Genomic DNA, 24,662 nt, shown 5'->3' with positions numbered 1-24,662 from the left:
AAAATTGTTTTCTAAAGGAAAAAACATAAGGAGGCTGCTTAAATATCATGTAATCATCTAAGGGATGGTGGTTTATGAATTGCTTTCTGATACAGTAGGTGCATGCTAAGTTCCGACGATGATAAGAGCATACATTACCATGCACAAGGTTTAGAAAGATTACTCACAATCTGTGCACACACAAAAGATGTTTTTAACGGTAACATTAAAATTGCATTTTCATTTACCATTTTTATCGTTTTGCTACTCAAACATTTTTTTAAAATATGTACTGTAATTTCAGATGCATTGCTATATGATCTCGAGCAAAATTATGTGTTCAAGTTTTAAAAACTATTTCTTTTGACTATAATAAATAGGAAAATAAAATAAATTTACTAGTTATAACATGCTTACTTAACCAAACTTTGAGTTTACTAATGAAATCTAAACTTTAAATTTTTTGAATAAAACAAATTAATGTGTATGACAAATTTTGTTTATGTCTAATATAATTTATGTTGGAATTCGAAAATTATAATTCAACAGTGAATTTCATTCGTTTTATTATTAAACAAAAATATTTATTGTAAAATAATTGCTAACTTTTGTTCAAATACAACTATTTGTTACCCAGTTCCAAAAAAAAAAAAAGAAGAGGCATTTGTTACATAGGTATATGAGAAATGCTTAAGCGAAATATTAAATTTCCTCAAGCAGGAAAGAATTTCTTGTCCATGAAACTAAATTACAAGAATAATGCTGCATACAAATAGTATGAGAGGTTGTAAATCACTTTATTTTGCTGAGAAGGGTAAAAAGGAGAAAGCAAACTACACTTGCATAAGATCGCAACGGCTTAGAGAAACACAACAAGTAAAAGATTCTCAGATGCTTTATTTATTTGAAATGATAAATATTACATCAAATTATTTGTAATAAGAAACATGCATGTCAATGGCATTACATAGTAAATTACAAAATATGATTCAAATAGGCTATCTATCTATACCAAATTTTTGCACCTGGAAATAAAATTTCACACCAGTAGAAAAAATAAAGCAATTCATTAAAATATATAATATATATACTTATAAATAAATTAAACTAAAAAATCTCGAATTTTCAATCAGCTTATTAAAATTAAAAATGACTTTCAAACACCGTAAAATTATTTCGACTAATTACAATAGACATTTAAAATATTTCTGGTTTTCCATGTCTTTCAGAAAAGTTATTACAAACAGTCATAATTTTTTTGAAAAAAATCAGAGTAACTAAAAATTCTACAATTAGCATTAAAAAATATAAACTCATTTAAATTCTCTAGCACATTTATTTCTAAAAAGAATGTTAAGCATTTATACATACAAAATTTTAAAGTAACTAATTAAAAAAAGAGAGAAACAATCTGTTTTAAGGGATCTACTCAGCATAACATTATCCCAACAAAACAAATTATTTTAGGTATAAAATTTCAATGCAATTATGTAGAGATGTCCATCCAATCAGGCAGAACTGGATCACGATCATTTGACCTTCAGCGATTAATAATTGCATCTTTTGGTTGCTAGAAGAAACAAATAATTTTTCTTGTTTGCTCTATTAACAATCATTTGATGCATAATTGAAGGTAAAGATAATTATATATATAGAGAGTTTCTACTCAAATATTAGAGTATGTAAAAATGCTACAAATTTTTTTTTTAGACGAGGTAAAATGGCAATAATTTCTGGCCAATAAGCTGAACTACTTTTTGATAATTTTATGTAATTATATTACATTTCATACATTTGCTAAAGGCCTCAAAATATTTTAAACAATGCGTAACTTTCTGTTTTCATACGAATTTACAGAAAATGAACACCAAACTATTAAAAATGTAGAAAATTTATTGCTTGCAATGAAAAGAAAAGAGAAAATTCAAACCAAAATTTCCAAATATTTTAAATAAATGTGCTTATTCCATTCCTTTTACATTGTAAATATTTTTGCATTAAGCATGTAATTTTTTCAATTAAATTTCTTTATACTTATTTCAAATTTATTAACTTTCAAGTTAATTACTTCCTCATTACTTTTTAAACATTTTCAAGTCATTGTTTGATATGTTGACCTGGAATGATAGTTTTCTTGTATCCATCAAATAGTTCCATGAATAACAACCGATACAGGTTTTACTATATTGGTTTGAGAAACATAAATTCAACCATTTTGTCTTGATTCAATAATTCTCAATGGAATGAAGCAAAATAGATTGCTAAATCAATAAAAAATCTTTGGTGAAAGGTCTGAGTTTTATTCTTAGCCATTTTGAACTGAAGTAATCCTATCTAACATGTTTTTTAGTACATTTGCAGAATTTATTCACTAAAAATACATACTTCAATCGAAAAATAAAATATCTAAACAATATTCATTATTATGATGAACAAATGAATGAAAAATGTTTCATTTCAATAAACTGTATAATTTCCCCCTGTTATAGTGGGAAGACTCCTTAAAAACAAATATTTCATAGCAGAATAAAAAAAAAGCAATATAAAGTCTGTCTATGTAAAGAACTCTGATTACCATTCATCTAGAACAGGGATGGGGAAACTACGGCCCGTGGGCCAACTGTGGCCCGCCTGAAGGTTTTATGCGGCCCGAGGACAGAATTTTAACTTGCCGATCCGTGGCGAATATAAACAATATACATTATACGTCCATTTTATTATCTACTTTGTTTAAAGCTATTTTTGTTCTTTCTTTTTTAACAAAGTACTGATGACCTTTTTACTTTCTCTATTTTTGTTCGACAAGCCATAAATTGATGGAAATAGTTAGCACAGACAGCTTCAATTAGTAAAATGGTGAAAGCAGAAGTTCCTTATAGAATAGCCGTAGATTAGCTCCAACTAGTGTTTGTCTTTCTCGAGAAGCTGACATATGGAATTAAATATAGGTGAATTGTACTTCACATGAGGCAGACTACACATTTTTAAGTTCCAACGAGCGGATTTTTCTGCCGGGGCGAGTTCTAACATTATTTACTGCGTATGGAAAGATTGCACACATACAACGTCATTGTAAATAATAGTGAAATTATTAAATGCATAAAATGGCTACTGCTTTTTTGAGTTATTTGTAAAATTTCTTAACCCAAAAATGGCAAATAAAAAACGCTAAGTTGATGTAGAGTGCCATGCGTTCAATGATGAATTGACTTTTATTTCGGAAATTAGAATTTTTATTTTAGAAATTTTTACTAGGCCCACCAAATTTTTTTTTTTATAGAGTTTTGGCCCACAACCAAAAAAGTTTGCCCATCCCTGATCTAGAACATTGATAGTGACTAAGGTTTTGAGGTTTAATTTTAAGTAGGGGTGGGGTGTTAGACCGATATTTATGACAGATTTTGGTTAGAGTCATTTTCGTCAATACCCTTTTTGAAATGTAGTAATTCTTGTTTTCACAACAGCAGGCAGCCTTAGACTTTAAGATGAGAGTTCTTCATATAGACTGGCTATAAAGAAAGCATAATACTAATTAAGAAAACATAGGAGATAATGTATGATTTATTTTTAAAAGGTTAAGGATTTGAATTTCAAATTCGTAGAAGTGTAAAAAGGATATTGACATATAAGTTACTGGCAAGTATGAAACGATGGCATGGTATATAATACTGAATGTTTCTAGGCAAAGTATAATATGTGAGAACAATTATGTTCTACAGATACACAAATGATATTTAGGCAAAGTATGAAAAAATCTGATAAGGCTTTTATATAAATGACATGCACTGTCAAAAATACAAACGTTATTCTGAAAAAATATTGAGAGTGCAGCTAAAAAAATTCATTCAAAATACCTAAAGAAAACAGAAAGTTGTAAACATTTATGCTGTTCCTATTAAGGACATCAAAATGTTCATTTAAAAAATAAGAATGAGTTTTAAAGTCTGTGAGGAAACTGAAATCTGCAAATTAGGGTCCCAATGTCAGTAGACAATTGTAAATTTTAGAACTCACAATTTAATTTCAGATTATTTGTAATTTGCTATACCTAAGGAACTATTTATGCATATCAAAAACACTTTACACACAATTTTTAAACTTGTTCATATAAAGATAAATTCATGCTAGAAAAAACAAATGATAAAAGTAACTTTTAAAGTAACAATTTTTCATCATTTATAAATTTAGAATAGCTGAAAAAGTTTCAAATTATACCATGCACAAACGTTTACAGAATTTTAGACTATGATATAATAAATAACAAGAGCCAAAATTCAAACAGAATTGGATTAATTGCTCTTCAAAAATAAGAATTTAAAAATACAAAATTTTTATTGGTTCGCATAAATAAATCTAGCAAAATGGTAAATAATAAAGTTAATATTAAAAGTTTTAAATTTTTTTACCTTACATCTAGACCACTTAGTTTGAAAGTTTAAAATCCAAATCTGTTAAAAAAAAGATGCATTTATTCACAGAAATTATATTTTTGTGCTAGATTTTATAACTTAAAACATTGTCTGTAAAAATTAATTCTCACATTTAAAGCTCAAATCTTTTAGATTGCATGCTAATATGCAAAATTCTATAAACTAGATATTAAGTTATTTAAGTCGTTCTTTATTTTGAACTCTGTACACTTGTTTTTCAAATTTATGAAGTAACAAAAATGCAGATGTTGAAGCAGTCTTCACATGTTAGAACTGCCTATAAAAGATCAAATTATATTTTTCTGTAATTGGTTTCACAAACAGTTACCCTATGTTAAAAATTATGCAGTAAGGTTAACATGAAATAATAATGTAATGTTTAAGATAGGCAGTAGAAAAATGTATCAATATTATTTTCAAAGTTCAGTTTGAATACATATAATTAAATATAGTCTAATGGTAAACAGAAATATAATTGTAAAGTGTGAAAACATTTTAGCAATTTAAATGATAATTTGATCTCTATTCCTTGACAATATTTTTTTTTATTGAAAACTGTTAAAATGATAAAAATAAGAAAATATTTCATATTTAAAATCATATTTATTATATAAAGGTAATTAACTTTTTATAGCACAGTAGTTACATAACACTTTCAGGCATAATTTAACAGCTCTTCTCAAGTGCAGATTTTAGAATTTGCTGGTATATAATAAGCTAATATTTAGTCAAAATAATTCATAATTTTCGTTAAAAAAAGTAATAAGTTCTTATTCTGAATATTGACTTTATTATAAAAACTTTTATCTGCGTTCTATATAAATATACAGATCAATATCCCATGCGTGATAATGTAACATTAAAAATTCATTTAAAAAATATGAAAATTTGGGGCAATAACTGATAAAAATGAGATCATAAGACCTCATATGATTATAGGTGAATAACCAAAAACTGAGTGCCGAAAAAAAGTGATTATTCCAATCCAATCTGCTATTCGAAACTCGCGAACAAATAATATATTAAAATATTGAGATTTTAAAAACTGTGAGAAAATAAAATAAACAATGGGGAAAACCATAGTAATCGAAAGGGTCGAGAAATAATTAAAGTAAATGTTTGATTCGGAATTCGTAGCATATTATAATGCCACATTAAAATATCAAAATTTAAAAAACAGATGGAAATCTGTAACAATAGCTGCCAAAATTGCGATTGGCAAACCACGTGAATTTTTCGTTGGTGAATGAAATGCAAAGAAAAACCAACAACATTTTAGAAATGCTCTAAATATAAAAGTACAAAAAGTCCTTCAACAATTAAAAAAGATATAGTTAACAATGTTCCCAGTTTCAATATTTTATTAAACAGTTTCCCACTTTTCCTCTCCCACAAAAATAAATAAATTAAATAAAAAAATAAGAAGAAAAAAATTATGACAAGTAAACAGAAACAAAAAACACCACTATCAAATTAAATTTATATTTGGAATCCAATTTAAGAAATACAAACATTGAAAACTCAAAAATTTTGTATGCACAATACATGAGCTTCATATTATAAGAATTCCATTACAACATTAAACAAGTACATACAAATATAATCTAATTAAAAAATATAATTACAATGAAAGATTTTAACCGTTAAAAGAACTCAAAAGAGAATAGCAGCAATAGTCATAATAGAATTTTTAAAAACTTAATATGAAATACACTTTGTTTTAAAGTAGTTTTATCTTGAAAAAAGTAGTAGTTTAACTTTGTAATGTTCTCTCAATTAACAGACTCAAAAGATTTGATCTACTAACATTGCTAGCAAAACTAAAGTTTTGTATATTTTTTATTACCTTTTGCTCAATTTTTTTATTATAGCATGGCGGTTTGGCAGATGGCAGAGTTGTCACGTAATAAGTTATATTTTATTCACAAGTAAGTTTTGATACTTATGTATTTAAGTGTTTGTAAGATTTCATGTGTGTTTAGCTCATGCTAGCTAAACTAAAAAGTTTTGAATATTTATAATTTCTTTTGTTCGCATATTTTTAAAATTGCACGGAGGTTAGGCAGGAAGCAGAGTTGTCAAGCAATAAGTTATATTTTATCTGTAAGTAAGCTTAGATACTTACGTATTTAAGTGCTAATTGTTAAATTTCATGGCTGGATATCATGTGTATGTCAACCTGAATGTTTACTATGGAATACTGAACTCTGAGGACTACGAGTGAAATAAAATCCAAAGATCTCCTTATTTTAATTTGTCAAGAAATATAGTCGAAGAGAATTCATGATGCTCCAACTGCTGCATGCTTAGGGATTCAGCCAGCCAACATGCATTATTGTGTTCAAATTTGCCAACCGTATGTTTTGCTAAGAGCTCTGTTCAATATAGAAGTTAGTCCCATGTTACTACACTTATACTCTACTTTTCCCTTGGATACCAATGTTGAAATAAATAAACTTTGTTATAATTTTCCTCCCATTTCCTGATTTTGAGTGAAATGTCACATCTTTCAGTTAATATCACAATTTCAGTTAACTACAAATGCTTACTTCCTCACAATCAGATCTGGAGCTAAGAAAAGAATAAGCTTGAACATTGATCCTCTTCTCATTACAAAATTTTCCTATTTCCTTTTGAGTTAGGTATAGATGAACTTTTATCTAAGGAATCATTTAAAAAGAATGCTAAAATATTTGAACTAGAAAAATTTAACCATAAAAATTAAATATAAAAAAATAACCACAAATAATTGATACTCATTTATTAAAAATACATACTTATTTACATACTTGTACAAGCAAATAGGACAGTACCATGGGTCCCTGAATATAAGGACCTTAAAATATTTCCCAATTTAAAAGATATTTTCTAACATATTAAAAGTGCCCCGGGGATTGAGGGGCTCCACTTGTGTTTGCCCCTAAGCCCCCGAGAATCTGGCTACACTACTGAACTTTACATTAATTAACTCTTTGCTATATGCAAAATAATAATAAATAAATCTATTATAATTTTAAATTCAATTAAGAAGTTATATTATTATAATATTGTTCAAGATAGTTTAATCATTAATCCATAAAGTAAACAAAAAAGTATTTTAATATATTCAAATTTAATTTTAAGAATCTTAAAACTATAACAAGCAAAAGACCACCCTTTAAATTAATAAATTTTTATTCTGTATTCTTAAATGCACATTTCTCTAAATATGCAAAATTTATTCTGCATTCTTAAATGCCCATTTTTCTATCTATGCAAAATTAAATAAATAAAAATTTCTCCTTTATGAAGTATATTTAAGGCAAAATCATAAAGTTTAAAGTGCTTAAATTTTATCATGATCTTTTTTGATAATATCTATTAAAAAAAAATTTAAGTAAGAAAAAAATGTCAATCACCCTAAATTAATCTATTAAATACTTTTATCTTATTAAGATTAAAAACTGTACCTATAGAACAGCAGGCACAACACTACAGTACTGTAACAACTCCTGAATATGCTGTTTAGTGTAATTGGAGACCCCTATTGCTTTGAATTTGCCTGTAAAAATAACTTTAAAATAACATTTAAGAGCATTGCTATCTTGATATACATAGAACCTTTCCCATAAAATATATTCTTGCTTCACATATTCTTGTGAAATATCAATTTTGCAAGAACATTTAAAACATTATTAAAATCTTTAACTTAAAATTTTTTGTTTTTCATTCAACAAAAACACACTGACTTATTAAATAATAGCATGTGAAATAATAGCGTGTGATGAGCTTAGCAAAGAACTGGAGTGCCTTGGTTTTAAGCAAATACAATAAAATGAATAATTTTGAAAAATTTGAATATTAATAAAACAAAGGCCTCTACTCAACTCAAAGGGGTCAATATTTTCAAGGGGACAAAATAAAAGCACACAGTTACAATAGTTCTCAAAATTTCACATTCAATAAAATGTTTTTAATCTGTGAAATAAATTTTGTAACTTAGCTGAATTTAAATATTTAAATTAATGAGAAATTTTTTCTATAATTGCTTGAAATTAATGGTTTCTATCTTTCACTCTCATTGAACAAAAATTAGAAGAAAACCTTTTTTCAAATAAATCAATTTACTAAAAAAAAAACAGGGAAAAAGCATTGTCTATGATTGATCTCATTGCGTCCCAATAACTGATGCACAAAGACTTACAAAACAAAATAAACTTAACTGAATACCTTCTTTATACATCTCCTCCAATTTAAGCCAGCTTTCTTTTCTGAGTTCAGCATTCTTTAGATCATCAGGTTTCATCCCAGATGAACCAGGCCAATGAATAACGTAAAGATCTAAATAATCTAACTGAAGATTACTTAGTGATGCTAATGCTGATATTTTAGCCTTTTCAGAACCTTGATTTGCAGGGCCTAACAAACAAAGAAAGACATGAAAAATTTGCATACCCTATTAATTCCACTGAATATGAATAAGATTTTTTAATTTACAAAGATGAATGTAGACATCTTTTAAGCCTTTGAATTACATTCATAAATAAAGATTATTCAAATTAGTAGCATTATAGAAAAAAAACAAATAGACTCTAAGTGGAAAGTCTTTCAACTTGCTTGAGTAGGATCAAAAAGTATCTCATATTCCATTACTTAAAATAGGATCAAATAATGTTGTTTAGTTTTAAAACTTTTTTTTAATTTTTATAATAACTAAACATCAATTATAAAAAGCTTATTCAAAAAGTAAGTCTATAAAAAAAAATTTAAAATTATTATATGAAAGTACGAATATATCTCTTATTTAGAGTATCTTTATTTCATATAGACTCATATTTTTTTATAATCATGTACAGAGACATATTAAAATGTAACTAAAAATATATCTATATTTTCAAGATTCATGAAAATTAGAAAAATTTTTTTAAAATGATCCCCTCAAATGCACAAAGACTTACACAAAACAAAATAAACTTAATTGAATACCTTCTTTATACATCTTCTCCAATTGAAGCCAGCTTTCTTTTCTGAGTTCAGCATTCTTTAGGTCATCAGGTTTCATTCCATATGAGCCTGGCCAATGAATAAGGTAAAGATTTAAGTAATCTAACTGAAGATTACTTAGTGATGTTAATGCTGATATTTCCGCCTTTTCAGAACCTTGATTTGCAGGGCCTAACAAGCAAAGAAAGATATGAAAAATTTACATACTCTATTAATCAGCTGAAAATGAATAAGATTTTTTTAATTGAATGAATGTAAACATCTCTTAAGCCTTTGAAGTAGGTTTCTAAATAAAGTTTATTCAAATTAGTAGCATTGAAAATAACAAAAAGAAATAGAATTTAAGTGGAAAGCCTTCAAACTTGCTTCAGCAGAAGAGAAAAGTTTCTCATATTACATTACTTAAAACATTACTTACTTACAAGACATAGAGTATTGTTAAATATCTATCACTAATGAAAAAGGTAACAATGTATTCCAAAGAAGAGCTCAAACAAATGCTATACAATGTAAACAACTGCAGTAGACCTTTTTTTTTCTTCAGAAAATAAAAATGATACAACAATATTCTTTTCTATATTAATAAACATTATTTAAGTAACATAGTTTCAATTTTTTTAATGACATAAATAAAATAAAAAATGCAAGTAGCAAGGAAATATGTACGTGTTTATTTAAGTAAAATATGTTTTAATTATGTTAACAAAATTGAAATAAGTTGGATGCTTTTAGATAAATTAAAAACATATAAGTTGGTTAAAAGCAAAAACAGCATAACTTACAAATATTTTATTTATTATCAGTACCAAAGGCAAAAATATATTCAGAAAAAGACAGAAAATCTTAAGTATGTGGCGATATCCAATTTCATTTATTCAAATATGTGGCTAGGCTTAAATATCTCTCCAAAAGCACTCAGAAAAGATTCCTTGTTAGTTCTAATAGGTTATAAACACATAAATATTAATTAAGAATACATTTTTAAATAATTAAAAAATAGCAAAATATATTTACAAAATTTACTAAGTAATAAAGACATCTTTTCTCTTTAAATCAATCTTCTTCAAAACTTGACCAATAGAAGATTCGCTTTTATAAACACTTGCAGTGTCTATTTTTAATTAATATAAATACATTGCAATAATAACATATGATTAAAAAGTAAAAAGGATACTTTGAATTTAAAATAATTTTTCGGATTCTATTTTTAATATTATTTTTTTAGCAGCATTAATAAAGGTTTCTGAAATTGATTTTTAAACTTTCTAATGGGCACATGTAAATATAATTCCCCAGATGATAAGGTTTAATAAGATTAAGGAACATACGAGTAAAATAAGTAAACAAATATCAAAAACATAAAAAAAATACACGAAATGTTTAAAGGTAAATGAATTATAAAATAATAATAACAAATAAAAAGTAAGAAGAAAAATATACCTATAAGACGATATCCTAGATTAAGAGCAGCCTCAGTAGCTCCTATGACTTCTGGAGATTTTAAGAGAAATGTCCCAACTATAAAAATAAATATCTAATATAAGATATATTTGTTTAGAAAAAAAATTCAATATCTATAAAACTTTAAAACAATTCTAAAACACACAAAAAATCTACTACTTATTAATCCCAAAAATCTCTAATAAAAACGTAGAAACAAATTGTTAATCTCAGCACTAATAAGGCAAAATCTTTTGGTTATATACAGCAATCATTACATAAAACTATACCTTTTCCAATCAGAGTTACTTAATGAGACTTGATTTTTCCCAATTTTCTCATCTATACATTTAATATCTAATATTACTTCGACTTATCATGAAATATTTGTTTCTGTTCATAACAATAAAAAAATGTCATTCCTTAAGCTGGAAATTTAATGCGGAAATAATGAAAAATATAATCTGTGTTTAAATGGCAATAAACAAATTCTTTGTAACGAACGGGTCAACCACCTACTATTTTAGAATTCAAGTTTTTAGAATTTTCAATTAAGCATCAGACATTAAAAAAATTGAAGATTTCAGATTCAGACTTCATTTGATTCATTGATTGTTTATCTGAACCCGTTCTGAGAGCTTATCTTTGTTATGTTAAAATCCGAATTTGAGAGGGAAATATTAATCTCGTTTAAATGACTAAACTACTTTTACACACTTTATTGTTTATTTTTCTTTGCTTTGTTTCTTAATTAAAGCTAACACTGAATAAAAGTTTAAAATATTTATATTCAATTTCAGTTTAAAAATTATCTCTATTTAGAGTGAATTTCCCTAATTTTTTCTTCTTATTTTATATAAAAGCTGTAAGCAAAAACAAACATGATTGGATCTATTGATTAATCAATTTTGATTGTAAACACGTTTTCAATAGCCGCTGTACTGATTTCATACCTTATGATTTTTAACACATTTTAATCATTAAATGCTATTTTTTTTCCAGTTTCTCATTTCTGTACGTAACTTATTTGAAGAACATAGTTTAACTTGTTTTCAGTGTTTTGAATTAGAGTTGACAAAATGAATATGTTAAAATATAAAGAAGTTATTGAAGAAGGAGATTTAGTAATCATATATTTAGATGTTCGTCATATGTATCCCCTCACAATTAAAAATGACGAAGTTTTCCAAAGTAAATACGGTGCTTTAAAACATAATGATTGTATAGGTAAAAAATTTGGCAGTCCTGTGCCATGTACTAGAGGATATGTGTATGTACTTTTTCCTACACCTGAGTTGTGGACTGTTACCTTACCACATAGAACACAAATTTTATATGCTGCAGATATTAGTTTCATAATTATGCAATTAGATTTGAAACCTGGATCTGTTGTGTGTGAAGCTGGTAAGAAGTGTGTTTAATCTATATTTTATAAATTAATAAAAACTTGGCGACCATTTTGGCATAAGTTTGGTTTAGATAGTCTTCTCATTAGAACATACTTATGTCAGTTATGCTCAGTTTTAGATAGTGGGCTACCGTACTGAAAAATGCAGAAGCCATCCTTATGTTCTTGTATTTGTAATTCTAATAATGCAATGGGCTATTAGATTATATCTGAAAGTAATAATAATAATATACATACATATAGCTACTTTTTTTGTGTTTCAATGCGGGAATAATAAACGAATAACAATTGAAGGCATTAAATCTAAATTATTGTAATTTTAAGATTAAAAAGTATATTAAATTTTGAGAACAAAAATAAAATGTTCATTAGTCATAAAAGTTAAATCTTATTACGGAAACAAAATTTCTTGGTAAAATTACTAATACAGTGCTAAATTTGTGTGAAGGCCATCATTGTAATTCTGAGATAATTTTCATTTATCCATCAATTAAATTTTTCTTTCTGGGAAATTTAACAAATTCATGGGAAATTTTCTTTCATTGTGTAATTAACCTATTGTCTCAAACACAATTTGCTAAATAAAATGGTCAACATTTGATTCAAATTCTGCGAACCAGACTAGCAACTGTTACTAGACTAGGAGTGCACAAATAAAAGTGATTTTTTTTCTCTTTCATACTGTACTTTTAATGTTTTCGATAATTCTTCCAAGTTAAAGGGATTTCTGGGACTTTTATTTATAAGCCATTCAGATAAAGAAAGAAATGAATTTATTTCATGTCTAATGAAGTTTTCTCCCAATTTTATTATTTTTATGTCCCTACCTATTATGATTTGATAATGATAGATAAAAATTAAGGTATGGTTATGTTAACATAGTAGATAGCAAATATTAGTCTAGCTAAAATATTTTAAAATTACATTAATAGTAAGGCTAATCACAAATCAAAATCGTGATGTCATAAATAAGAATCTTTGTTATATTAAACTCTGTTATTAATCATAAGAATTGAAACTTGAGATCAAATTTCATAGTTTTCACTTTGACAACCTTGTAAAATTGTGTGAAGCATTTTCACACATATATTTAATGAATCTGAATATTACCCTCAAGTTTTCAATATGCTATAGTATATGGCCTAAGGGCTACGAGTGGCCATCAAAGTTTTTTTGACTTGCTTCTGAGCTTAATTAAAATAGGAAAAATCGTGATTTTTTTCAGCCATTCTTTTTAAATATCATGATTTATTTCGGCTTTTCTGAATCAGTGTATGTATTGATTGTAATAATTTAATTTTAGAAGTTTTATTTCTTATAAAGAGTTTAGTGTTTGTTGTGAAATGTAATTTATTATGAATTTGTTAAATAAATTTAAAACAAAACAAATTAAAGAAGATCTGTGAGAAAACTTAATTAATCTGATGCTCTATTTTTAACAGTAGTTATAATTTTTGTTCCTTGTGTTCAAGATAACTTTTCTGGTTAATGCAATTTTTTAAAATTTCTGTTTTATTTTTTTATTTTTTTTACACTATAGGTAATGTACCTTTAAATCTGTTGTAATAATTTGTTCTGTAAGAATGTTTTTTTAGATAAATTTTTATTATCTCTGCACTCTAATGAAAAATTTAGCTATGCATGTCCATGTGAAATTGCTAGTTTACTGTAAAATAAAACTGTAGCACATCTTCCATTTTTTAAGATTATATTTTTATACTTGTATTGGCCATCATAATTATATTTTCTGATTTTTGTGGCCCTTAGTCCAAATTCAGCTATGCATCTATACCTATAATTTAAAATAAAGCAGGATTAAATTTTAATAAAGCAGGGTTTCCGCTACGGTAGCTTTTTTCGCAAAATGCGAAAAGACCCCTCAAAAATGCTAAAATTCAAGAAAGCATTTTTGCTAAAGGATTTTACTAAATTCCATAAAAAAAAAAGCTTCCGCGAAAAACCATGACGCTAACATCCATGAAAAAAACTTGATCAAACAAGAAGTAGAAAGAATCTAAATATCTTTTGCAAGAAGAACCATGACGCTAGCGTTCACGAATATACCAATGTTTTATATACCAATGATGTGTCTGAACAGTACCCATTAATAACTTCTGTTATAGAGTATTGTGCAACAATACCAATGCACACTGTTGACTGTGAAAGGGGCTTTAGCTGCCTTAATTTGATTAAAACTAATATTCGAAACAGGTTGTTAATCAGCCATGTAAACAATTTGTTAATGATTAATATTGAGGGCCCTGAAAGTGCATTTAACTTTCAAGAAGCATTTGTAAAATGGGCAAACATGAAAGAAAGGAAGATTGTTAATTATGAACCAAAATGTTTTGTGATAAATAATAAATGTGTTTTTTTTTGTTATAGGTATTCTTTTTGATATTCTTGTACATTAAGCTATTCTTTGTCAGATAACTTACAGTACTTGTTTGATATAAAGTAATTTTATAAGCCTAATGGCATTTTGCTAAAACTTTTTTTCAGATTTTAGCTTTTTTGCTAATGAATTTTTAGACTCAGCTTAAACCCTGTTATAGAGTATCTAAAATATTTATCATGAGCTTATCATTTTATAGAAAAACTAACTTTTCTCAGCTGCAAATTTGTAGATTTTTATTTCATATGATGTAGAAAAAAGTATTAGACTTTTGAGATTTATGGTTTATAAATCTCAAACTGCTAGCTTCTTATTCATCATTGACAGAGTTAAATAAATAAATAGCAACTACACATTTAATAAATCATCCGTATTAAAAGATTAATAGCATAGAAAATTTTTTTTATAGAAAATATTAGTTTCGTCATTTGATGCAAAGATTTTGGCTCAAGAAATATTTGGACTGCATTGATACTTTTTTTGTTGTTGTTTTAGTGTATATTTGTAAAATTTTTGATCTGAAACCCCATTAACTTGTCTAAATTCTTTTTATGCTTGAACTGAAAATTTTAGAATATGTATTGTAAATAAATATTAATTCAGATATAAATTAAATTTTAAAAAAAAATGTCAGTTTAATTTAACCTGTTTTATTTATAGGTCTTGTTTAAAGATGCATCTTCTACTATTCTATTTTATTTATTTTAGGAACTGGAAGTGGGTCTCTGACCCATGCATTAGCAAGAGCAGTTGCTCCAAATGGTTCAGTTTATACATTTGATTTTCATGAAAAAAGAGTTGAGCTTGCACAAAAAGAGTTTGATTCACATGGTTTCAGTTCTATAGTGAAAATTGAAATGAAAGATGTGTGTTCTAGTGGATTTGGACTGAAGAACATTGCAGATGCTGTGTTCTTGGATCTTCCAAATCCATGGGATGTTATTTCCCTTATCATCGATTCATTCAAATCATCTGGTAAATGGGAGACTATTATTCAATTATAATTCTATCAGTGTGCACTAATTAAATTTCTAAAATAAGTTTGATTTAGATATTTTTGTTATGTTCATTAACTTGTTCTTCTTACTACTTATTAGCATTTGGCAAGTGTGTTCTTTATTTATCTGTTTGTCTGTTTCCAGTATTCAGTTGCTTATTAGTCTTTTATTAAGGATTTTTTAATTGTTGAATTATTGACAAATGAAATTTTATATTTGGTATTAATTAAATGTAGACAAATAAATTTAAGAATGCGGAATTAAGGAATCTTTTATTTGTAAGTAGTATGAAGGATTGATTTGGTAATAATCATGCTTGTTATTTTATTTATAATTTTCACCTATACTAAAATTGTTTTTATGTTTATACATATCATTGAATAATGATTAAGTTGTATGTCATTGTATATTTTTGAGCAATTCCAAGATATATAAAAAAGCCATGTTTTATATCAAGTTTTTAAATTCATATCTTTTATAAACATTTATAGGCAGAAAGAACACAAGAATTTTTTTTAAATAAACAAATAAAATGCATCATATTCTTACTTTACTTTCATTCTGAAGCAAACTTTTAACAACCCTAATTATGATTATTCATCACATATGGTTATTTTTCAATGAATCTATCAATAAAATTGGCTAAGATGAAAATAGAATGTATTGAATTGGCAATAAATATTGACGAAGAATCTATTTTGTACTAGGTATTGTTCTTTTTTCTCAATTTTTGTTGCACAGCATAACATTTGAAAAAAAAAATTCTTTTTCTCAAGACCTCTCTTCACAAATTCTATTTCTTTCTTAAAACCAAATTTACAAATACTTGATTATTTGTATAAATTTTTACAATGAGGAAATACATTTTTGATATGATTATCAAATCTTCTCAAACCCTAGCATTTAAACTAAACTTAAGCCAATAAAAACTTCAATGAAATTAAATTTTTGTGCTAAACAAATTCTAATGTATATTTGTTTGTTTCTTAAAAATTATGTATAATCTAAGTAAACACTGATCCAATAAGTTGGTGTTAATTTTTTTTTCTTCACCGACACAGTTTGACCAACTTAAATAGAATGTGTAATGTTGTATATTGTTGCAGTTGCAGTTTTGCTCATTCTGACTTTTTGACAAATGCTCTTTGTCCTTTATTTATCTCTAATATGCAGTTTTCTTTGTAAACTAGTTATATACCAAATTTTACACTACCTATGTTTAAATTGTATTGCTCGAAACTTTTAAAAAAGGAAATAATCGTGAAAAACAATTTACTAAGTGTGTGGGTACTTTTTTTCTTCTTAAATATCTTAATACATATAATTTTTGTTTCTGTAGAATATTTATGTTTATTCAGTTTGAATTAGTCTTGTTAATTTAAATTTTTTTTTAGGTGGTAGAATTTGTACCTTTTCACCATGCATTGAGCAAGTCCAGCGTACTTGTGATGCTCTTCATAAATGTGGCTTTCAAGATATAGTTACTGTTGAATGCTTGCAAAGAACTTATGATGTGAAAAAAATTACCCAAACTATTCTTAATTTTAAAGTAAGTTTGTGAAATCATTAAAATTAAGAATATTTACTGTATTAAATTGAATATGTTTTATATAATAAGTTAAGTATTATTAGAAAAAGTTTTATTTATTATTCTTAATATTGTACTTAGTAGTATTTATAGAAATACTTTTAAGAATTTTTAGAAACACATTTGAAATATATTTGCTCCCACAATCCTATTTCATAGCTGCCAATAATTCCGATTAAGTTTTATTTGTTCCAATTTTTAAGTCTTGTTTCAAAAATAAGATTTTAGGTCCAAAATTCCGATTTTTCTGTATTTCAGTGCTTTTTTACTTTTTGTACTGCTTTTTTTAAGAGCTTTGCAGAGGATCACGTGTATGAAACTAGACGGGATACCAATACACGAAATCAAGCGAAAATGTCAACAGTTGAAACAAGTGCCTGTGAGATCCAACAACAACGCAAATTCTCTATTTTCTACTTAGTCGCAATGTAATATTTGAGGACTGGAATGATGTGAAGTGAAGCAGTATATGCATTGGGCATTCTAATCAAGACTATTTACTTGGTGTGAGTTTCATGACTTGGTGCTCTTGGAGCTCACTCCAAATTGTTCTGAAATCGCCATTTAAAAACAGCCTAAAAAGTTTAATGCATTTTAATCTTAAGAGAACAGTCATGGTATACCATCCTTATCTTTTTGATATAAACAAACCATTTTAAGTTGAATTCAAAACATATTTTCAAATTTCATCTTTAAATTTTTTTCATCAAAATAAGTTTTGGTTTGAAATGTGCATTTACAAATTGATAATTTGATTAGTGCATTTTAAGCTAAACATCCATTATGAAAGTGTCTGAAAAGGCTATTTAATCGCTACCTTCAATTTTTTACATGCAGATATCTAGCTAAGAAGAACCTGATTGGTGAGTTTTTTGTAGGTAAATGTTTTCCACCCATCTGGTTCTCATTCCCATATGAAAAAATCACAGTGAGAATAGTCTTTTAGTGTTAAAATCTTGAATAGAATTTTATTATTCTTTAAGATTCTCTCAATTTTTCTGCTGTAGTTTGTGTTGCTGTAGGAATTATTTAAAATATCGATAAGAGAATTATTGTTAACTAAAGAATAATGACTTCTCATCGAAAATTTTAAAAAAAGTTGGCACTTAAAAAACTGATTACATTACAAAAATTGAAAAAATTCCTAGCTCGCTCCAAAAACTTTGAATCAGGGAACTCTTTCTCCCATGCTGTATTTGGTGTGATAGATCATAAAATTTTTTTTAAAAAATCAGACAATTCAAACTTTAGACTCAAAAGAATTTTGTTTACTTTTGAAATGGCTTTAAGGAGCTTTTGCATTTTGCAATAAATGTAATTGTTATATTGCAATGCTTGTTTATATTGCTTGTTTTAATGATGCCTTTATTTATAATTTTTTTTTTCATTGGGATTTTTGTAAGTTAACATGCATACTTAAGAAAATTTATGGTATGTATTTTAGAAATTTGTCTAATTCTCTGTTACTGAATTATTGATTTCCAAGCTGAAATAATTACAAATTTTCTTACAAACAAACAAACATTACTAACGGAAATAATTCAAAGTGTGTTTTTATTTATGCTTTTAAAAATTAAAAAGAAAAGAATTTCTAACTAGCATTTAATAATAGTAATTACTGATTCTCTAATTAATAATTAATTAGTTATTCTCTTATAAATAAGTTATAATTTTCTTTTTACAGTAACCTGGATAGTTCAATTAAATTGTATTGGTTTTTATCATACTATGATGTCAAAAAAACTATTATTCATCTGGAAAAACATAAATCACATAAATATTAACTGTGATATTGTGGCAAAAAACGAGACTAATATGTGCGATTTGGTAATTATTTAGTCAAATGTGTAGGATAACATTATAAAATAATCATTTGCTTGAAAATGATCAATTGCTTGATTCTAAAATTACCTAAATGTATGATATATTTTTTATAAAAGAGATCCATCTATATTTCTGATAGAAATATCTTTTGGACATGCATCGTAATATTCACAACTCTTCCTCATGTTGTAACTGTGCAATCTTGGTTGTTGATTATGTAGTCCAAACCAGATGGACAAGAATTGCAACATATTAAGAAAAGGGTTAAGGCAGACGTGCCAACCCTCCGGCCTTTGGCCAGAGACTCCGTTTTTTTACAAGTTATTTTCTCCTCTGGGGTTTTCTCGAAAATCTCCAGTTTTTCACTTATTATTATGCTGAATGTAGTTCACATCAATTTCAGCCTCAATGCGTCAGAACTGGGCGTGGCCTGAGTTGTAACGTTGTTCATATGTCTTGGCCAATCAGGAGAGTTGTTTCTCCTTTCCTTTCTGAATCTACAACTGCTTCGTAAATACTGCTTAGTGATTGGCTTCTTTCGGAAGCAAGAACGTTCGCTGTATGCGCTGAAATTTTTTGATCCGGATCGTTTTCTTTGTACAGTGAAGTGACGTCAATATCAGCAACTTCCAATCTGAGTTTGTTTTTATGCTTGTTTCTGTCTTGTTTTAGTTTGTTTTTTGTGTGGAAATATATAATGGCAGCAAAATAAGTTAATACGAAATATTTATCTTCTTTCAACCAAGCTTATTCAGAAGAATTTACTGGAATTATTGCTTCTGAAAGAGGATTGAATTGTGCCTTCTGCACGTTTTAATTTTGAAATTTTGATCCTCGATCTAACATATTTTTTATTGAAAATGAAATTTCTAATTTTCCATTTAAAGAAGGGTATATATTTAGTTACCTAAACTTTTATTTATTATATTTTTTAAAAATTAGATAGTTTAGTTTTGGTATATAATTTTAATTATATGTTCAATAACTTTAATTATTCTTTATGTACTAAATAAAGTCTCCCTTAAGACTAAAGTGTTGTTATTTACAAATCCTTTTTTTAAAAAAAATTTTTGTATCTTATTTTGCATGTTTCACTGTTGCGAGATAATTTCTCTCTTCCTTTCGAAAGCCTCTTTTTTCATTTTCCCAGGTTGGCACGTCTGGTTAAGGCATGATTCGTGTAAATTATCTGATAGAATCTCAAAGGGTAGAGAGTTTTGTTATCTATTTATAATTTACAAACTATATCCTTATAAATACATTGCATTCTAGAGGAAATTCTAAGGATATAGCTTGGACACATTGCTAGCCAACTATTTCATGACCTTTTTGTAGCCAATTAATATGTAGAGGGTGTTTCAAATTTAATTATTTGAACTGAAAGGAGAAATTTGGGTACATCATTAAAGCTAAGAATTGTATGACTAGAAATTATTGTACACATTATTTATCTATGTTATAATTTTATATTTTCTGATAATTGATGAAAATTGTATTTAAATAGACCCTGAAATAAGTATTTTGTCGATATTTAATGATATGGGAACCAATATGCTGAGTTCACATATTTGGTTGCTTAATTATAAAATTACAATGACAACTATTTCCAGACTTCTTTGAATATAACTTTTATCAATCATTAGAAAACACAAAGTTAAAATAATTTAGACGAAAAAAAGTAGTAGTTCAAATGTAGTTGAGCAGTCAGCCATAATAAGGATTCACCTACAGCAGCATTTCATAGGTTACTTTACCATTCTTAATTCTTACGATCAGAGTTAACATGTACATCTAGACATGTTTTTCTCTTCTCAGATTTGAGTTTCACTCTTCAAAAACTTTGCCAGTGTAAAAATAATTCTCTTGAATGTTTTGTTAAAATTAATTCTGTTTTGTTTACATGTTGTAAATATATCGAAGTGAGTAACAATGATACCCCCTTTTGTGTAAACTGGAATTAATTACTATTGGTTGCTCTACCATTACAGATAAGTACAGTTGCTTGTAAAATAAATACAAAATAGCATGAAATTCACAAGTTAGTTCTGCTTGAGATGAGCGTTTCGATGACCTTTCTAGGGTATCTTCTAAATTATTCCTTTTTCATATCACCAATTAAGATGTCGATTGTGACATTAATTTTGAACAAGTTCTAAAGTTATGGAAAAATTAAATTACCTTTATTAAGCACTGTTTGTTTGTCATAAGACAGGGTTCCCACGGTCCTTAAAAGTCCTTAAAAACTGCTTAATTTTTATTTTGGAAAATAAGGGCCCTTAATAGTACTTAAATATGGTATAAAGTTTTTAAAAGTCCTTAATTTTTTTAGCATTACTTTACACTGTAACAAAATTGCAGTGACAGGGCGACATTGGTCCAGAACTTTACAAACTCAATTTACTCCAAGAGTATCATAAAACTGTGTGGTGTTTGATTGTATTTTTGGCAGTTATTGATATTGCTTTTATTCCGGTTTTAAAATTTTCCGATATATTTTAGACACAATGTATATTTTAGACCGACCAATGTATATTTTATTCCGATAAATTTTAGACATATTTTGACATAATGATTCAATTATTTTTCTATAAATTTTTTGGCGGTGATTTCCACAAAATTTAAAATCCGAAGTTTTAAATGCGATCTTATTTATTATAACAACCGTATTTGAACTTCTCTTTTTTAAAGAGTCCTATTTGCGTGATTTCGTCATCAGTCTTTATTTCGGGTTTTAAGATTTTTAATTATTGTAAGAATTTTAATTAATAATCGTTTCATTCATTTACGAATTTTAATTATGAAATGGATTTACAAAATTCGGAAGAGGAAATAATTAATGTGTGCTATAATAATTAGTCCTTCAAAATGAATATCGCATATAATATTAGAATTTAAAAAATACTACATTTATAATTAAAAAACCTTTTGAACATTTTTACTCTATACTTTCTTCTGTAAACACAATTTTTCTGTTACTTTAAATTAGTAATTGTTATAATTAAAAGTATCTTGCAGAAAAATACTAGTGATGGGGAAGTTTGTCACAGGAAGCCTGAAAAAATTCTGCCACAGGGTTATAGTTGATAGAAACAATTTTTCAAGTCGATTTTTTATATCAAAAAGTTGTTCTTTTATTAACAAGGATTAGTCCGTGCATCAAGAGTTGGGCATTTTAGAGAGACAATAGATATGTGTGAGGGGGCTACAGGCAAAGGCTGTAGAAATGTGTTGATACCTTTAAAAAATCGTTTTAGACCTTTTTATTTATGTTTCACTGAGAACTAATGAACATATTGGTTTGAAAATTATAAATCTTGTCAAATAATCAAAATCAGCAAATAATTATAAATCTTCTTATTCTATAAAAATTTTCATACAAATATTTAGTGCAATGACCTAAAAAATTTTCTTTTAAGCTTAATGAAAAAAAAGTGGAATGATTTAAGGTGCTTAGATATTAGTATGGTCTGTTTCTACTCTTATGCATAACTCTAATTCTTAGTATTAATTCATTTAATATATATACCATTTAATATAAATAAAACATTTTATTAATAGCATTTATTAAAAACTTGTAATAATTTTTTCCCAAATTTCTTTATTTACTCTATTTTTTAAAAATACGAAAAAAATTGTAAATCCTAATTGACAATTCAATTAAATCATTAAAAATGAAATATATATTCGTTTTATGGATGGCGTTAACCCTTAACATCTTAACAATCTGAAAAATATTTTTAAAAAAACTCCATCCTGGTTTGCCAAAAGTTGTCTGGTCCAGCTTTGATGAGCCCTGTTAATTAATACAATTGGATCAGTACTTACATTAAAAAAATTGTGTATTATTTTTTTTATTTATTGATTTTCTTTTTTAAGACAGGTAAATAATTGGCACTGTAACTTGTGGTGCATATATATTCGATAATAAACAATCAATACTATTTTTAAAAATAGTCTTAAGGTCCTTAACTTTCCAAAAAAAGTGCTTAATTTTTTTTTTAAAGAGTCCTTAAACGTCCTTAATTTTTGCTTTGTTAAAAGAGTGGGAACCCTGTAAGATGAGTCCCAAATTGTAGACATGTTGCATGGCAGTCATTAGGGTAACTGGTTTTTTTGGTTAATTTAAAGGTGTAAGATTTAAGGTGGCTGTTTATGTATATAGATGTGGCTTAAAAGGGCTAACAACAATCTTCCATCACAACTTCTAAAGTTATATGTTTCTTTACATGTTGCCACAAATGATGGCTATAGCTATTCAAATTTTGACAATATGTAGATAGGCAAATGGTGGGTGGCAACAGCTATTCGATTTTTGCAAATATGTAGGTATGCAAATGACGCCTTAAGAGTGTATACTGTCTTAAAGAAGAAAAAAAGTCTTTTTTAGTTGATATGTTAATTACTTATTTTTAAAAACTAATTCCCATTCCTTTATATCCAATTCGTTGGAGAAATTTCATCTTAAGTAGTTTGCTTAAAGATCCTTTAAAATCATTGACTTTAGAATAAAGATCACGAAAATTTTCCTAACTGGTACACATCTTGGTCCTGCACTTTTTAATTTATAAAAACAGAAACAGCATTAGCACAAAGTGTATTAATGGCATTTATTTGCTAATTATTCAGTAATACATAAAAAAAGTTGTAAAATTCCACATAACCTGTCAATTTTTTTTTTATTTGTTTGGGAAAAGAAAAAAAATGTGATGAGCAAATGGCAGTTCTAGCCGTTGAGAGTTTTCATGAAAAACTTTTATATTATTTTCTTTCCTGCTTACAACTGATGCTGAATTTCATATGGCAGTCATATACTATTATAAATGAAAATGTGTTTAATTAAAAGCGTTTAATAAAAACATGTTCTTATGACAAAATTATGTTTTCATAGTACTTTTTATTCCTTTGTAGCATTCAAAAAAGGATCCTTCATTAACTGATGACAATCCTCAAGAACAGAAAATTCGCAAAGAGGACCCAGTATCAGAAAAATCTGATGTTAATAAGGATGAACCTAGTGATTGTGAAACTGTTACTCACTGGTCAGCCGTGCCACCGCTTGAAACTGCTGGTCATACTGGTTACCTTACCTATGCTTCATATATTAAATTAGATTGATGTAACTTCATAAAAATATATTTATTGTTTGTTACAATGTAACATAAACCAAAAGCCATGTTGTAAATACACATATTTTATTGAGTAATGGTCTCCTTTTAATTATTTTTTTAAGTTTTATTGTATTATATCTTTTCTTAAGATCTGTTTTTAATTTTAATTATTTTAGAAGTTTTTACTATGGTAAAAACTAATGAAATCTGATTTTGAAATTTAATCAGAGATTACAAGAATGCATTTAAATTTGTCAGTGTTATACTTTTTTTAAATTTGAAATTGCAATTACTAAATTTATGGCTTTTTTTCTAATATTTTTTTTAATAATATGAATTTTATTATTGTGGGTCTGATCAAATAATCTGGTCACATAAAAATCTAATATTAATATTTAAAAGTACTTGAATACTGAATAAAAATTTTTGAGTTACAGTGCAAGGTGCTTCATCTTGAATTTGATTAACCGCAACAATTGAATAGCTTAAGTTTTTGGAATACGTTAAAA

General features: G+C 26.8%; 2 protein-coding genes across 12 annotated transcripts; one reads left to right on the top strand and one right to left on the bottom strand.

Annotated features, from left to right (window-relative positions):
* Positions 1-856: 856 nt before the first annotated feature.
* Positions 857-11,483, bottom strand: LOC147806318 (uncharacterized). 11 transcript variants are annotated; one of them, XR_015435894.1, is made up of 8 exons: positions 11,352-11,483; positions 10,833-10,910; positions 9,375-9,563; positions 8,619-8,807; positions 7,859-7,950; positions 6,959-7,069; positions 4,386-4,686; positions 857-4,027 (listed from the first exon to the last, which is right to left on the bottom strand). XR_015435894.1 is itself a non-coding variant. In XM_087169167.1 (5 exons), the coding sequence occupies exons 3-5, from the start codon at positions 9,448-9,450 to the stop codon at positions 1,527-1,529; spliced, it is 288 nt and encodes a 95-aa protein (XP_087025293.1). In that variant the 5' UTR covers positions 9,451-9,563; positions 10,833-10,910; positions 11,123-11,456; the 3' UTR covers positions 857-1,526. The 11 variants fall into 11 exon arrangements, 3 of the variants coding, with proteins under 3 accessions (XP_087025293.1, XP_087025291.1, XP_087025294.1); XR_015435891.1 differs by having other exon boundaries at positions 11,123-11,459; XR_015435893.1 differs by lacking the exon at positions 6,959-7,069 and having other exon boundaries at positions 11,123-11,460.
* Positions 11,484-11,576: 93 nt separating this feature from the next.
* On the top strand, positions 11,577-24,248 carry Trmt61 (tRNA methyltransferase 61). Its single transcript, XM_016068581.4, has 4 exons — positions 11,577-12,236; positions 15,344-15,610; positions 17,028-17,182; positions 23,954-24,248. The coding sequence occupies exons 1-4, from the start codon at positions 11,912-11,914 to the stop codon at positions 24,158-24,160; spliced, it is 954 nt and encodes a 317-aa protein (XP_015924067.1). The 5' UTR covers positions 11,577-11,911; the 3' UTR covers positions 24,161-24,248.
* Positions 24,249-24,662: the final 414 nt, after the last annotated feature.

The sequence above is a fragment of the Parasteatoda tepidariorum genome, chromosome 8, assembly GCF_982258835.1.
Source record: "Parasteatoda tepidariorum strain Cologne lab strain chromosome 8, Ptep-v5.0, whole genome shotgun sequence".
NCBI classification, from domain to species: Eukaryota; Metazoa; Arthropoda; class Arachnida; order Araneae; family Theridiidae; genus Parasteatoda; species Parasteatoda tepidariorum.
Note: the sequence above shows the minus strand (reverse complement) of the source record. Positions and strands in the feature narration are given on the sequence as shown.